Below are 15,326 nucleotides of genomic sequence, written 5' to 3'. Positions count from 1 at the left end.
GTGAGAATTTTCGTTCAGTGTGCGGAATAGAACGAACGACGTCGACAGGAAACTGCTTGGCGTTAGCCATAAATTTTTTTCAAACACAGAGGCGTGTTGGGAGATAAATGTCGTTTACCGATTTACGCGCGTTTATCATTTCTATCGGTGGAAGCAGAGAACGCGGCGTCGCGAGAAGTTCGAGAATTCTGTTATCGAGCGGCCATGGAACGGAGTTTCATATAGGCATGCATGCTAAAGCATGCCTGCCTATATTAGAGGTGGAATTTGTTGCCTTTGAAAAAACAGTCTACAATTATAGTGTGACCGGATTTCTATGCGTGCACGTACACGATTGATGCGGAGCGTTTGACTGATTATGCATACAGTTTCGGTCAGTATGGGCTGCAGCCTATAACACGGTGCCCATGGCCGAAGAACTAAACACAGTTCCTTTAGTGGTACTATTTATTAAGCCAATTTTTCGCATGTCGGCGCCGCCGTGCAGTCGTGGAGCACCTTCGACGACGAGCACCGTGTTGCAGCTCATATTGAACGCGACTGTGTGTTATTGTGGCACTGTGGGTGAACGAAATAATGCCCATCTTTACCTGTCCAACTCAAACTTCGAATTTTCAGCTGTGCATCCTATGTGTACCCGCTGCAATATCTCCCACAAATACGTGAGGCAAGCCGCAAGCATATTGGGTAGATTTACGCCATGAGTATGGGATGCTGCCGACACCCAATTTCACCCGTCATATGATTACGACTTTCGATCGTACCATTCTGTTCAATTGTATTCCATGACTGGACATGTTACGTAATGAGGAATTCATTCACTTTCGTTACAATTCAGCTAAATTGTCGTATAAATACCGGTCTGTTCCTCGATCTTTACTTTATATTTTCGAAAATCTGCTATGCTTTTTTTTTTTTTTTTTTGCATTGTCTTTTAGAACTGGGGGTCGTATTATTACGTAATAGTCAGCCGCTAGATTTTAGTGCGGCTAACTTCAAGCGTCCAACACGTATAGCTTTCGAAGTGCCATGGCGTGGAGCCGGCGTCGGGCGCATTTCACACTGCACCATGGCCGTGCTGTAATTTAACGGCACATATGTGCACCGTGTGGCCACTGAACAGCGCAAATACTTCTCATATCGTATTATTACTTTAGTGTGAAGCGTAATCGCCTCGATGCGAAACTATACGGGCGGTCGCAGCACCAATTAGTAAGCTTAAAGTACGCCGGAAATACGTCGGAAATGCACTGCGTACACTGCATAAAAAGCAACCGTCACTTTAACGAAGATGATTTTATCATTTTTGACAAGCGATCGGCGTCCTTTTGACACTGCGCTTCCATCGCCGTGAACAAGCTTAGGCGGGAAGGAGAGTCGCAAATATCACACGTAAAATAAGAAATAAAAACGCGATTCGGTCGGCTGCCGTGTGCAGTGCGTCGTGTTGTACGCCTTATAACATGACGGCTTGACGTCATTTTGACGGTTAAATGCTTGGAAATAAGAGCTGCCACGATATTTCCCGTCATTTACTTTATATATACGTTCTCTTTATAATCACCGACGCTGCTGCGACATGGCAGCCAAATTTTGCATTTTGGTGCCAGCTTGAACGCATATTCGTCATATAGCAAGCGCGTGCGTTCATCGACGCTATCGATACGAAATTCGGATAATCTGCCTTTTTTTTTTTTTTTTTTTCGTTTCACCCCCTTTTCGCCAAGATGCTTCATCGACGGCTGCGACGGCAACGGCACGACGTTCCACGAGCCGTGGGCGACGTACGCCATCCCCGACCACAACATGGACGAGGTGCAGTGCTACCGCTACGACCGCAACAGCTCGGCGCCGGAGGGCTGCAGCCCCGAGGATTTCCTCGACACGTCGCAGCGCTGCCACCGCTGGGTCTATTCGAACGCCGAGTTTGACAGCACCATCGTCACCGAGGTGCGCGCTTTTCCGTGATTAACGTGTGCAGTTTACACATGTGCACCGGGAATGAGTATTTCACCTTAATCAAACCGACATGTCTACTAGCACAGTAGCGCACCCGGGATCTCTGCCGGGGGAGGGGGGGGGGGGGGGGTCGATTTTTGTGTGTGTGTGCGTGTGTGGGAGGGGGGGGGGGAGCAAGCACTTTGCATATGTGCACTTTACTTGCTTTATCCAGAGGAATTAATCCAACAGAAAATAACATGCCTAATAGTTGTAATAATGACACCATGGATGATGACGATGTTTAAGAGTGAATGAGTAAATACAAGTCAGTGATAGTATTTTTGATAATTAGGAAAATTCGAACTCAAGCCACCTCCTGAATTGGAATGACAATGTGAACAAATCGCTGTAGGTACACGTTGGACTGGTGGGGCAGGATGCGTGGTGGGTTAACTTGATCTTAGTGGGCGGGCGGGGGGGTTACAACCCCTCACCCCCCGGCGGTGCGCCTCTGGTGTAGCATGTATTCTACACAGCACGGAAGTCACTCAGTTTCTTGACTCGAAAACTTAGCGGAGGTCGTAGCGGTGCAAACTTTGCAGTTCAGCAAACTTCACGGCGAATTTCGCTATTCAGAAAACTTCATGTAGTTAATTTGTCCAGGAACCGAGTGCGGGACTAGCTACCACGTACCGCACCAGTGCCCGTATCATTATGGTCTAAGCTGCTCAAAGCGCTAGTATATCGTATCGGAAGGCCGATACAATTGCCGCGCGACTGGCCGCTCGAGGCCCTTTGCGCGTATTCGAGGACTTCTTTCATGCTTGGAAAAACTATTGTGTAGCATGTATTGAGCAGCAGGAAGCTGCATCGGGAGTTTTTCATGTTGCTCTACAATTTTCTCATTGATACATTTCATCTAATTAAATATTTTTAGAAGTTGATTAATTAAGACTAATTATGTAATTAGGCGGAATGCAAAAAAAGTAATCTGAGTATCTCCAAGCGACGACAAACATCACCTTGGTTCTGTCCAGCTACGTTGCATTTGCATATTTTTAAGGTTTGGCTCAAGTTACGTGCGACACCCTGTATGGTTCTTAATTTTTTTTTTTTAAGGATTCGCATTGTTGCACTTGAATGTGAAAGTAAGCCTTGCGCTTCGTTTTATGTCGATCCGCCCAGCACATCGATCAGATGTGGGATATTTTGCTACCTCTCGCCCCTTGCATGCGTGTTTGTGCACCTTAAGCGCGTGCTGTACTGTTGCGCTTTGCTTCCCTTCGCTGCCTTTCAGTTCAACCTAGTCTGCAAGAATGGTTGGCTAGTCAGCACATCGCAAGCACTGTTCATGGTGGGCGTCATGGTTGCATCGGTGCTGTTTGGACACATCTCTGACAGGTAAGCGCGAGCGTGCGCCTCCTTCCCCCCCCCCCCTTTTTTTTTAATAACTACGGTTTATCAAATACAAGCGCACAAGCCAAGCGCAAAACCTTTCATTAGGCAAACGATAAGCCTAATTAGAAAAAAATTGTAGGACGTTAAGCTTCGCCTTTAAGAGTGGAACGCGATAGCATTCAAAGATCCCTGAGTGCTTCGCACGCTTCCCGGCAACTGTAGTTTATGTAACCGTAATGTTTACCGAGAAACGCTTGCAGCGAACGCCATGCACGAAGGCGAGATTTTTGGTAGAAACGCGGCCTCGCGTGCTATAGGGCCGATCCCGGAGGTAGTGAACAGCAGCGCAAAAAAAAAAAAAAAAAAAAACCTTAGATTTTCAGGTTTCTGTTATTGTTTCGCACTTTTAATATTTAATTCTGATGAGATTTAACATAAGATGCATGCGCTGTCGGTGTTTTTGTTTCATGACAATTGTTTTTGAGCTGTCATGCTCAAAATTCCGAGGAATAACTTTGTCAGGAATGTAAGACCAGGTATGAGCAACATTTGTGATAGAATGGTGTGGCAATATAACCCGCATATACCAAAATACAAGGAAATTTTCGCTCACGGAAACTCCGCCGATGCCGACACCGAATTTTCTGCGACACGAGGCCGCTGCAGAATTTTTTTTTTTTTTATTTCGAAAGCTTGCCCTTAGGCATAATACAAAGTATATCAAAAATACACGAACAGACTTGATTCAGAAATTAAAACACGCACACAGGCGTGAACAAGGGCACAAACGATGACGAGCTTCATCGTCTGTGCACGTGTTCATGCTGTGTGTGTGTCTTCACTTCTGCAGCGCTGTTCTATAATTTTCATTCCAACTAACTTCAACGCAACCGTTAACCGATAAGCCGATTTAAATAAGAAACATTAGATGTACATTAGGCCAAATTCTATCAACTGCTGGAACACTTGCCACTTATGCTCTAAATGATATTTAGAAAAAATAATAAAGTTGCACAATTAACGATCTTTGAAGACTGGTACGTCCAGCTGAGGGTGCAGCGGCTCTGTATAACTGTTGGCAAAAAACTGTACGTGCCCATGTTGTAAGAGCAGTCATCGGCGCTCGGGGTCGCAGATACGGCCGCCGGATCTGCTTCCTGTTCATCCCGCCTGTGTTCTTGTTCACCTCGTGGGCCACCGTGTTCACCAGCAATTACGTGCAGTTCACGGTGACGCGCATAATCACGGCCATGGGAGCTACCGCCCTCTACCAAACGTCCTTCGTCCTAGGTGAGCAAGTATATACGTGTGTGTGTGTGTGTGTGTGTGTGTGTGTGTGTGTGTGTGTGTGTGTGTGTTGTGTGTGTGTGTGTGTGTGTGTGTGTGTGTGTGTGTGTGTGTGTGTGTGTGTGTGTGATTTTTTTTTTTGTTGCTCTTGCGCAACCGAATTGCGAGAAGGGGTGGGGGGAGGGGAGGCTGTCTCGCGTGAGCTTTATGGAGCGCTTGGCAAGAAAAATGAGCTCTCACTCGCTCGTTCGTTCGTTCTTCTGGGTTATTCTCATACAGTGGCAATCATCGTCCTTAGTTTCTGCACAATCATTACTTGCGTACAGTGTCGACTCATAATTTACATAATTTACCGTATTTACTCGAAAATAGTTCGAGACTTCAAGCACGAATATAGGTCGACCCCTATATACTGTGCTCTCTAAGAAATAAAAAAAATCGAATATACGTCGACCCGTATCTTTTGAGCAACGGAAAAGTTGGAACATGGCAGACGTTTATTTACAATAAGCTCGGCTCGGCCAGTCGCTATAGTTGCTGCTACAAGTCACATCCTCGACAGAACTGTCAGGAAAGTTGTCCTCGTCGGAAGGGAGAGTCCGTTGCGCCGCATGAACTTTTGGACCCAGCCCCGACTCGCTTTTAACGTTGACCGGCCGATCCCATATCTCGTTGCGCCAACTGCCGGGCTTTCGTCTGAATGTCTTCGCAGGACACCTGAAGACCCTTTGCACGCTCCTCTTCCACATGAAGCCTCAGTTCTTTCTCGAGAGCGTCACGCGCCTCCCGGTTGCTGGGCCGCGAAAAGCACGATGCTGCCCGTTGCACGCAAAAAGTTGGTCCCGCTACTTGCTCCAACCCCTAATCAGCTTTTCGTTCCCGTCGAACTCGGGCTGAGTGGCGCAGTTGTTGGAGTTATCGGCAAAAGGTACCACTTGACGCTTGATGTCGGCGGTGTAGCTCTGCCGACGTGACATCGTCGGCACAGCCGCGCAACAGCAAATGCGAACCGTCACGTAGAAATGATCGCAAAAAGGCGACGCAGATGGAAACAACGAAACAACCAATAGAACAAGTGTTTCTTCAACCAGAAACACACTTGTGTGTTTCCCCAGGAAGACACCGCTTCGGCCCTGCCTGCACGGCGGTTTATGCCCCAAAGTTGCGTCGAACGCGGCTAGCGCGTGCTGCCCCGGCTGACGCGTGGTTTTAGACTGTCACCTCGGGCGGTCGCCGCCTTGTCGGCACCATCGCCGACGTCTGCGCCGTATTTGGATGGCTCCCACCATGCTCGCACACAGCTTTGGCCCTAGCAGCGCGGCGGTTTATGCCCTAAAGTTGCGTCGAACGCCGCAACGTCACGCACGTCAGCTGGGGCGTGCCGCCCCAGCTGACGTGGTTTTGGACTGTCTCAGTGAGCGCTCGCGTACTCGCCGAGTACGGAGCCGGCGACTGGCCGGCGGTCTACCTATATTCGAATAAATACGGTACTTCTATAATGCTCTCCTTTTTCACGGCCGCTTATTTTCGAGAATTCCGCGACTCGCAAATGTCGCGCAACTTCTTAATGTCGTGCGAAAATTACAAACGAGCGATGTCAAAAGCCCTTCTATCGGCGAAAAAAATGAAAACACGCCCCTAATCTCCATATCCAATTATGTCTTATGTTTATATTGCATCATATAGATAACCGTATGTTCCCGTAAATTATATGGGAGTATTGCATTTTTACCTATTTACAAGTTTTTACCTAATTGTTATTCCAGAAGTAGAACACGCCAGCCTATCAACATTTTTCGTTTAGCGTTTCTTAAACTAACCGTGGCCCTTATGTTCACCGACAACAGCAGGAAACTGTCTTACGCAACTCGTTTTTCGCTGGATGCCTCATTGCTGACGGCAAGCTTGCTTCACGGCAAAAACACTATTGATGTTGTGAAGCCACCTTAGGGTAGGCCTTGCTTTCACGTAATGCGTTGTGCAAATGCCGGCGCGAACCTTGGTCATCAACTAGAATTTATTTTATAAAATAAAAAAAAAACGCTGGCCTAATAATATCCCGTAAATATCTCCGACTTCTCCACCGGTCGGAGCGTTAGCGCCGAAGCCTACAAAGGTATTCACTCTGCAGTGAACGGTCAGTGCATTCCGCTGCTCTGATGCGCCAATTCACATACTTTTAAAAAAAATTTTAAGCGATTTTATTGGCTGCAAGGAGCGCTGCTGGTAGCTCCAATAGGCCCAGCGTTCTACCTGCCTTGTCTTTTTTCTTTGCGCTCCTTTCCGTTTTTTCCTTACTTGCTGGAACATGCATGTCTTTGTCTGAAATTCCAACTAGCTCAATAAATGACTACTGCAGTTTACGTAGTGGCAAGGGCGCGAATACGTTACGCCAGAACCCGCTAGTTCAATCGCGACCAAGCTTAGCAAATTAAAGGTGGTGCGTGTACTGCTTCTCATTTTCTGAACACAAGGATGTAGAAAATGCTAGTATATATGTTTAACTTACGAATAACGCAGCCTGTGCAGCCGCATCCACGCTGTGTGTGAAAAGGACGTAGCTGAACTCTTGATATAGGATGTGTAGCAGCAGTGAAAACCACACCATTGGCTGTTAGCAAATTGCAGTTAATTCCTTGCAGGCCAACACAAATGAATGTTTAAAAAAAACGAACTGAGGGCAAAAAGTTATAGCAGCGCTATAGCAATAATGAATGAGAAAAATATGGGGAACGATCTAGAAATATATTTGCTGGAATGTGAGTGGATTGTTATATTAATTTTTTTTTTAGTTTATCCTATGTTGGCCCTTGTAAATTTTTCTTTAAATGTAGTGAGATCAGCAGTTGACTACAGCTATGTTTGTATTATCTATAACGTTACAACTGTGTTACTATTGCAATGAGATAGTTGTGTTCTCCTTTTCTATCAAAAAAATTCTGTATTCGATAGTGTAGACAATATACGAGGTCATAATTTTTAATAATCGCCAATGGCAAATAGCATAATTCTTGTCCTTGAGCTGTCTTATTCGAAGTGGTGGACAAGAAATCGACACATGTTGAACTAAAATTTTTAAAAATTCACAAATTAACTTTTTAATTCAGTACCATATTGCATTTTACCAATTGTAGCCGGCGAGGTTGCAAGGCTTGAAATGAATTTCCAGAAAGACACCAGTTTTGAGGTATTATTTCCAAAAGTGTGGGACAAAATACATGGGCATTCCAGTTACTTTTATGCTTCAATGCATGAAAGAGCGTTTTGTTAAAAAAGTAGGTGGAACAAAATGCATTTTTAACGGCGTGTTTGATGGCGCATATCTCCAAACTGGTGTCATTCTGGAAATTTATTCCGAGTGGATACACCTTGCAGACTCACCGGCTACAATTAATAAATTGCATTATGTGCCATAAGTGAAGAAGTTAATTAGTGAATATTTGTTAATTAATAGAAAATGTGTTTCGATTTGTCTTGCAAGCAACGTCCACCTCGTTCTGCAAGAGTAAATAGTTAAAAATTCCGTAAAACTTAAAAATAATAGCCAAACGATGCTCCACAATAGTCAAATGATGCTTGTCTCAAAGCCCACATCGAATAGTAACTTACAGGGGCCCTGAAATACTTTAGTTAGGAAAATTCTAACTAATCATAGAATGACCTCACTATTAAAGGACTGTCGTCTCACAAATCTCTTGCCGCAACAAGTTTTCGAATCCAACTATATAAGTGGAGTATAGCACCGATACAGACTTTCTCTCTTCTTTCATCTCCTCTAGCTCGCTGGAAGCTACACAGCGGAGAAGCAAGAGTGCTAAGCCCTGGCCGAAAGTGTAGTGCCGAGCGGCGTAAGCGGCGTGATAGGGTGCCTCGATGACCTCCTCACATCGAGGCACCCTACGGCATAAGGGCTCATTGCGGCACCCTGTGGCGGCCGCGGTTAGACTACGCTACGCAGCACGCCAGCTGCTATCACTGATGCCACGTGCAGCTGACTCAGCTACGCGCAGTGTAAAGATGAAATGATTTTCCTGTATTTTTGAAATCGCAGACAAATGTATTTTTCATTTATTTAACTAAAAATGAGCAATTATGTATTACTGAGAATGCTCTTGCGATTACGAAATCAGCCAATAGCATTGGTGGGCCAGCTGCTTTCGATGACGCTGCATGACGACGTTGCGGAAGCAAGAGCAAGCGATTTTTCGCTGTGTTTTCAGTATGTTGTATATTCCCTGCTGCATGCATTGTAGTAATATTTGGCTCACGTGTTCACAGCTATGACAGATCGGCAATGTTTTCTTACTAAGTTCAAAAAGTATTTCAAGGCCCTTTTATGAAGCAGATATGGTCAGGAAGTTGTAGCATGAAAGTGCACATAATTCCTCTTATTGGTAAGTGTGAATGTGCACTGTTCCAATATCCAGCAGCTATAGTGTAGTCCTGTTCCTTGGCCATATTATAGGATGAAATTCAGGAGTATCCTGGAAAATGCAGTGTAACAGGCCTGAAAGCATGTGCCACCTGTGGTAATGAATTGATTAGGAGCTTTTACAGTATTTCTTGGGTGCCATTTGTAGTATAATTGAGCCTGCTTTTTTTGCTGATGTAGTGTTAGTCGAATAGCTCACCTGTAACGAGGATGCAAGTGCTAGAAGCCCTGAACCAAGCTGCCTTGTATTAACTCCCATAAGTGACAAAGTGGAGGGCAGCACTATGCCTCATCTGAAATGTGTATCACGCTTACTCGTGCAATAATTTGGGAAGGAATGTTCGAATACGTACCACTCGCATAAGTGAGTAGCCATAAACATGAGTCATGTAAAGCCTAACCTTGTAAAAAAAACAATGAGTCTAAATACAATCTTGGCTCATGTAACATTAAACCTTGTAACAATCTAGAAAAAAAAGTGTGAGCCTTAATCATCTAAATACAGTAATTAACACACTTCAGTACATAAACCTTCCTCGGGGATCGCCTCGCTATGCTGTCGTAGCCAACTATAGTGCCACAATATCCTCACAATCTCCTATATTCTCCCCAGAGGAGTTTGCCTAAAATAAATCCTGGCCCTTGCATGCAATGTGTAAACCAACAGTCGGGAGCAAGCACAAAACATAGTTTCAGAATAAAATGCTTCATTACTTTCTCCTCCGCCTGGACCTTCCATTTGGCCTACAACTTGAAGCCCTTGACAACAGCGTGGGCACTGCCATTCTTGTGCAGCTGTGGAGTTGGTGGGCCCTTCACGGCGGCTGATCAGTGTGCTGCTCTTCCAGCTAGCCTTCCCTCTGGGCGAGATCTTGCTTGCTGTGGCTGCCTACATGCTGCCCGACTGGAGGCATCTCTCCATGGCTCTAGCTGCACCCACGATCCTGCTTTTGCCCTACTACTGGTACTACCCTGAATCATAATCTAACCTTTGCTGATGAAAAGGGGGGGCCTCTTAAAAGATTTATACTGCTCCTACAGATATACATGCAAAATGCGAAAATGATTGTGTACTTAGATTTAGGTGCTTGTTAAGGAATCCCCAGGTGGTCAAAATTAATTCGAATCGCTCGACTATAGCACTGTGCAGCGTCATCACCGCACATCGTCATTATTTGCCATTATCATGCCACACATCTCGCGTGGCTCTACAAGCATGAAAGAATGCGCTCTTGTTCTCAGCCAGGCTGATTCGCCACAGCTGCCGCTCCGCTTGCGCTCATCGTTCAATAAATGCAAGGTTGACGGCACGCCTTGTCGGCTGCCTATTGCGCCGTTCCTTACAGCGTGCCTCATAATCATGCCGTGGCTTTGGTATGTAAAACCCCAGAAATAATTTTTTTTTGTTCCTGCAGAGAGCATGCCATGGTATAGTGGACTGTAAGTCTTGTGGTATATTGATCAGTTTGGCTTGCAAGTTTTACCAAAGCCTAGTTCATAAATGAAGCATTTCTAACTGTTGGTAACTGCTGAGTAGCCAACATGAATTCTGTCTAACATGATGGTATAACCAGCAAGTCTAAAGTAACACTAAAAATGCATTTGTACAGCATCCACATTAACAATTTAATTAATGTACACCAAAATTGAACATAGAAGAATTAAAGGCAGATATTTTCAAAGTTGCAGGCAAGAAAAAAAAGTGGCATTAGATCATAAGCTTTAAATTGTACTGTTTTATGGGTGCCATGATGAGAATTAAGCTTTGCTCACACAGATTCCCGCAGTGCATGGCATTTGCATGATTATGTATTTTTGCAGGCTTCTACCAGAGAGCTTAGCCTGGTGCATGCACAACAAAAAGGAAGCTGAAGCAATTGCCATTATAAATCGAGCAGCCAGATGGAATCGCAGGTCTCCTATTGCCAGCTTGGTAAGTGGAGAAGCAGGTTTCCTATACAGTTAATTAGTGGCACTGTATGCTGTTATATCCAATATAACATCACCCGTTTACTGTGCACAGTGTGCAGATCCCCTTTACTGGCAGGTACCTTTATGCTTATTGGTTGGTGTGGACATAAAGCATCCAAGAGAAATGACATTGGTTCACTATATCCGTTTCAACCCTTAACAAAGGAAAAGTCAAGAATTATGTTAAACACAAAAGGCTAAGGAAGGGCACCTTGAATGGTGTGCCAAAGGAAATGTTTGTCAGGAGGAAAGCACATGAAAAAAAAAAAAAAGTTTGAGGGTTATTCAAAGGATACACAATAACATTGATTAGAGTCCTTCGTTTTCAGGTAAAACACAATAATTCCCAATATTTGCATCCCATTTAAGTTATGAAGATTAGGTTATGAAAATTAGGTGAAACCTGATTTCTCCCAGAAGTTCACCACAAAGTGCATTTTTGCAAGGATGAGTTGAAATATCTGCTAGAACAACAGCTAGAACAAAGCCCCAAGAAAAGCACTCATGTGTTGACTTACTGGCAAGATTCCACTTCCTGCTACCCCAGCAAGCTCAGCATTGACGATGCTCAGCATTGTGAACAGTAGTTCTGATGTTGAGATGTTTTCCAGACTATGGCAGGTCTACCAAGGTCAAAATGCAAATGATAATGTACATTATTCAAGGCTTGTAATTAAAAGCATCGCACCTCTTGCAAAGTATGCCCATGTGCACTATATTGGTTTTTCTTTTTTTTCTTTGTTAAAAAGAAAGTGTGATGGTTTATATAACATACCTTTCACTTGAATTACAGGGCTGTGGCCATACTTGCAATGAGTCTTGCCCAGATCCATGCAGCCATAGCGCGGCGCAGACTCGAGATTCATCATCCTCGTCACTGGCTGATCTCTTCAGAACCGCACGGCTTTGTTGCCGAACTCTCAATGTGAGCTTAAACTGGTGAGTCACTTTCTATGCTTTCTGCCGATGATCTATGTAGAATGCTCAGACTTGCATTACAGCTTATGGGGGAGGTAGGTGATAAAAAAATGTGGTTGATCCCTCTTATATAGGAATCGGTATAGAACACGAAAGTGAAACGTGTCTTCACAGAAGTAGTGTAATGTTTATTGCACATTGATATATAATGTCTATTGGTGTTTTGTGGCTAAAGCGCCCTTAGGCGTTGATGCACCCACGCTGACGCCTGGTGGCACGTCTCCTCAAAAAAAAGACGAGACTAGGACAAAAGATGCTTTCACTGCATAACACCTAAAATATTTAAATTAATAACGTACTTGGCAAGTACAGCACAAGTGAAATTTCAAGTAGTGGTAAACGTCAAGCTTGAGATATAGTTTCGGCCAACTCTGCACTTAGGTGAGTAACATGCTGAGGTTAAAAGATCAACTGTCGCTAATATCAAGAAGACACAAGTGAACTGTAGTGTTCTCAACTACAATTAACTGGTTGATTTCTTAACTGTGGTGTCAGGAAGGACTAGACCTCAATTTTGGTGTGCACAAACGGAATAACCTCTGTAAGTGTGGTGCTCTTATTCGGGGAGTGTGTGTGCACACGTACATGCACATGTACACGCACACACAGGCACTAAAGTCATCGCTCTGGGGTCGTATTTTCTAATGATCCATTTTATTAACCATTATCAATTTCAATATGTAATCTTTCCTCAATGACTCGGGCACAGCTTGGACACCGTTATCACTAAGATCAGCCACTCAACACGGACATCAAAACTTAAGTTTAATGTAAAATCCCGAGCAAACGCAGCCATTTGGGAAAGTCACATTTGGGGAAACTGGTGTTTTCTCTCGGATAAACGTTTCAGTTTGGTATTCTGAATTATTACTGACATTTAGTTTTCTGTAGTTGCAAAGTTGCGTGCGTGACAGATCGGAAGTGAACAGAAGAGAAAAGAGGATAGGTTGGGCTCTTGCCCTGCATTTGTTTTATATCGGGAGCTCACATGGCACTAGTTCAGCCAGCTTTAAGCATGTTTCAAGCTTTATACATACAAGGGGCTTAATTTTGAGCATGATGTTACCTTCAACGCACATGCGCTTTTTTTTTTTCCTGAGGTGTACTCACTCAACAAAGCTGCGACAAAAAAGTGCTAATTGCAACTATATGCCCAGCTGCAGGACACCAAATAATTTGTTATGATAAGCAGTGATAGCAAAGGCAATGGTCACTGGGTTCATACGCGAAGTATTGCAGTGAAGCGTACCAAGAGTGAGAAGGGGCAATTGTCATGGGAGACGGTATGTATTCCTTAATTATATACCCTTGCACCCACCGTCTCCTATCACAGTATGAGCACCGATATGCCTAACGAGTGTACTGCAGGCCTTCAGAGCCATTTCGGACATGTCTGTGGCGATTTGAGTCCTTGGGCGCAGTAAAAGACATGCATTCATTTTTTTTTTTGACTGCCCAATTTTTCGGACGTTTTCGCGGCCCCTAGGGAGTCCGAAAAATCGTGGACGTTGACTGTACCACTGGTGTAAGATTGCCGAGGAGCCAGTCTCGTATCTTCTCAAATTTTTCAGGTTAGTAAATGCCATGGTCTACTATGGCCTAAGCCTCAGTGCGGACACACTTGGTGGCACAACGTTCCACAGCTTTGGGCTCTTGGCACTGATTGAGATTCCAGGGGTGCTGCTGGCTGTTGTGGCGCTGCAATGGGCTGGCCGGCGCATAGTGCTCTCCACCTTTCTACTGCTGGCTGGACTCTTCTGTGTCATCCGTGCCTTTTATCCCAGAAGGTACAGTCACTACTTTTCACCATCGGGCATTCAAGCTGTCGGACAAAGCATACTATCGTGGGCAAATAAAATGCAAACAAAAAGTTGTAGTGATCGTGGTAAAGCTGCTGACGAAGAAGATGACAATCGGAATAGTGGAGAGTAAGCAGATAGAGATGAAATCCACAGCAGCTTATTAACAGTGAACAGTCTAAGTGAATCTCATCTTGGAACTTTATGCTTGGCACAGTTGGCCACGGCAACCGGAACATGTGGGTAACCTTCCAGCTTACACAACGGGACGGCCATTCCGTCATCACCGATTACAACTGACAACTTGGATGGCAAAGGCTGTTCACGTAACATAGCTTTACAAGGGTCACAACAAAATTACAAAGCAGCACATCTCAAACAATAATTTGTGGGTGCACTTTCCCTCTGCGATGTATATACATATTGCTTAAAGATTGTATGGGCCCCCAACTTAAGCCTACAAGGTTCAATTGTGTCAATGTCACACATAAATGGCAAAAGCATTAAATAATGCATTCTAGTTAGCCTAAACTTTCTCGCATTTGTTTGCAATAGCAATACAAAAATAAACAACCCATGCTTTTAGAGTCCTACAGCATTTTACTACCCAACACATGAAGTGTTGTAGGTCAAGAGATGAGGTGGGATAGACATGTTGCATGAGAAGCTTGCATTGCTTCACATTACCATGGGGTTAGTGAGCTGCCTCTAGACCAAAATTACTGCCCTGTATACTTTCTATCTTATCCTACACTAGTATGCAGAAGCTAAAGGCCCCTCCACCCATTTCACTGTTTTCACGTAACTTTCTGTGACGAAGTACTTTTTTTTTTTGCAGCTACCACTGTCTAAAGCTAACCTGACATTATCAATTTCCTGTACACTCTGAGGCCCAGCAATGGAGCATTTGTCCAATATATTGGACATTAGAAAGCTTGGTGCAGCGGCCAGAGAAACACCACTGACGCGACGAAAAGCTGTCTTTTGGTTTGTTCTGGGACCTGTGCTGGCCATCTGGAGGGTAGTACGATGCATGTGTGCTTCTTTCACACCAAAGCAGGAGCTTTTAAAATGGGGGAATAGGAGCTCCGCCAGAGTGTGAGCTCCTAGCTCCTACTACAGCACTCTTTGCAGAACTGTTTGAGGGTACTTATGTAAGCATCACTGCGTTTTTATGCACTTCTTAGTGGTTACTATAATTGAAGGAATATGTAGCAACTAATATCTGGGTGCCAAGTGCAATAGTCTTTCAATATCAGTCATGTCCAATATAATGGACACTGCCTTTTCTGGCAACCATAATGGCGCAATTCTTAAACATGGAAAAAATTTGTGACGCCAAGTGAACTCGGGGCCTCGGGAGGCTACAGTGGTACAAAATTATGTAAATTTGTTTCAGTTGTTACTTCCGTATGACGTTCTTGTCATTTGATATCCTCGAAGCACTAAAAATACTGAAGAACTATCACCTCTATATTTCTGAACATTCCTGAGCGCGACACTCTACCTCGATTCCAGGA

At 44.4% G+C, this 15,326-nt stretch overlaps 1 protein-coding gene across 1 annotated transcript in view; it reads left to right on the top strand.

Moving 5' to 3' along the window:
- Window positions 1-15,326, top strand: part of LOC119462102 (organic cation transporter protein-like) — a 34,308-nt gene that overhangs the window by 15,246 nt on the left and 3,736 nt on the right. The window contains 8 exon segments of the mRNA XM_049672837.1: window positions 1,728-1,950; window positions 3,239-3,342; window positions 4,475-4,629; window positions 9,854-10,022; window positions 10,880-10,991; window positions 11,823-11,968; window positions 13,579-13,774; window positions 13,776-13,794. Of these exon segments, the coding sequence (XP_049528794.1) occupies window positions 1,728-1,950; window positions 3,239-3,342; window positions 4,475-4,629; window positions 9,854-10,022; window positions 10,880-10,991; window positions 11,823-11,968; window positions 13,579-13,774; window positions 13,776-13,794 (1,124 nt within the window).

The sequence above is a fragment of the Dermacentor silvarum genome, chromosome 8, assembly GCF_013339745.2.
Source record: "Dermacentor silvarum isolate Dsil-2018 chromosome 8, BIME_Dsil_1.4, whole genome shotgun sequence".
NCBI lineage: Eukaryota > Metazoa > Arthropoda > Arachnida > Ixodida > Ixodidae > Dermacentor > Dermacentor silvarum.
Note: the sequence above shows the minus strand (reverse complement) of the source record. Positions and strands in the feature narration are given on the sequence as shown.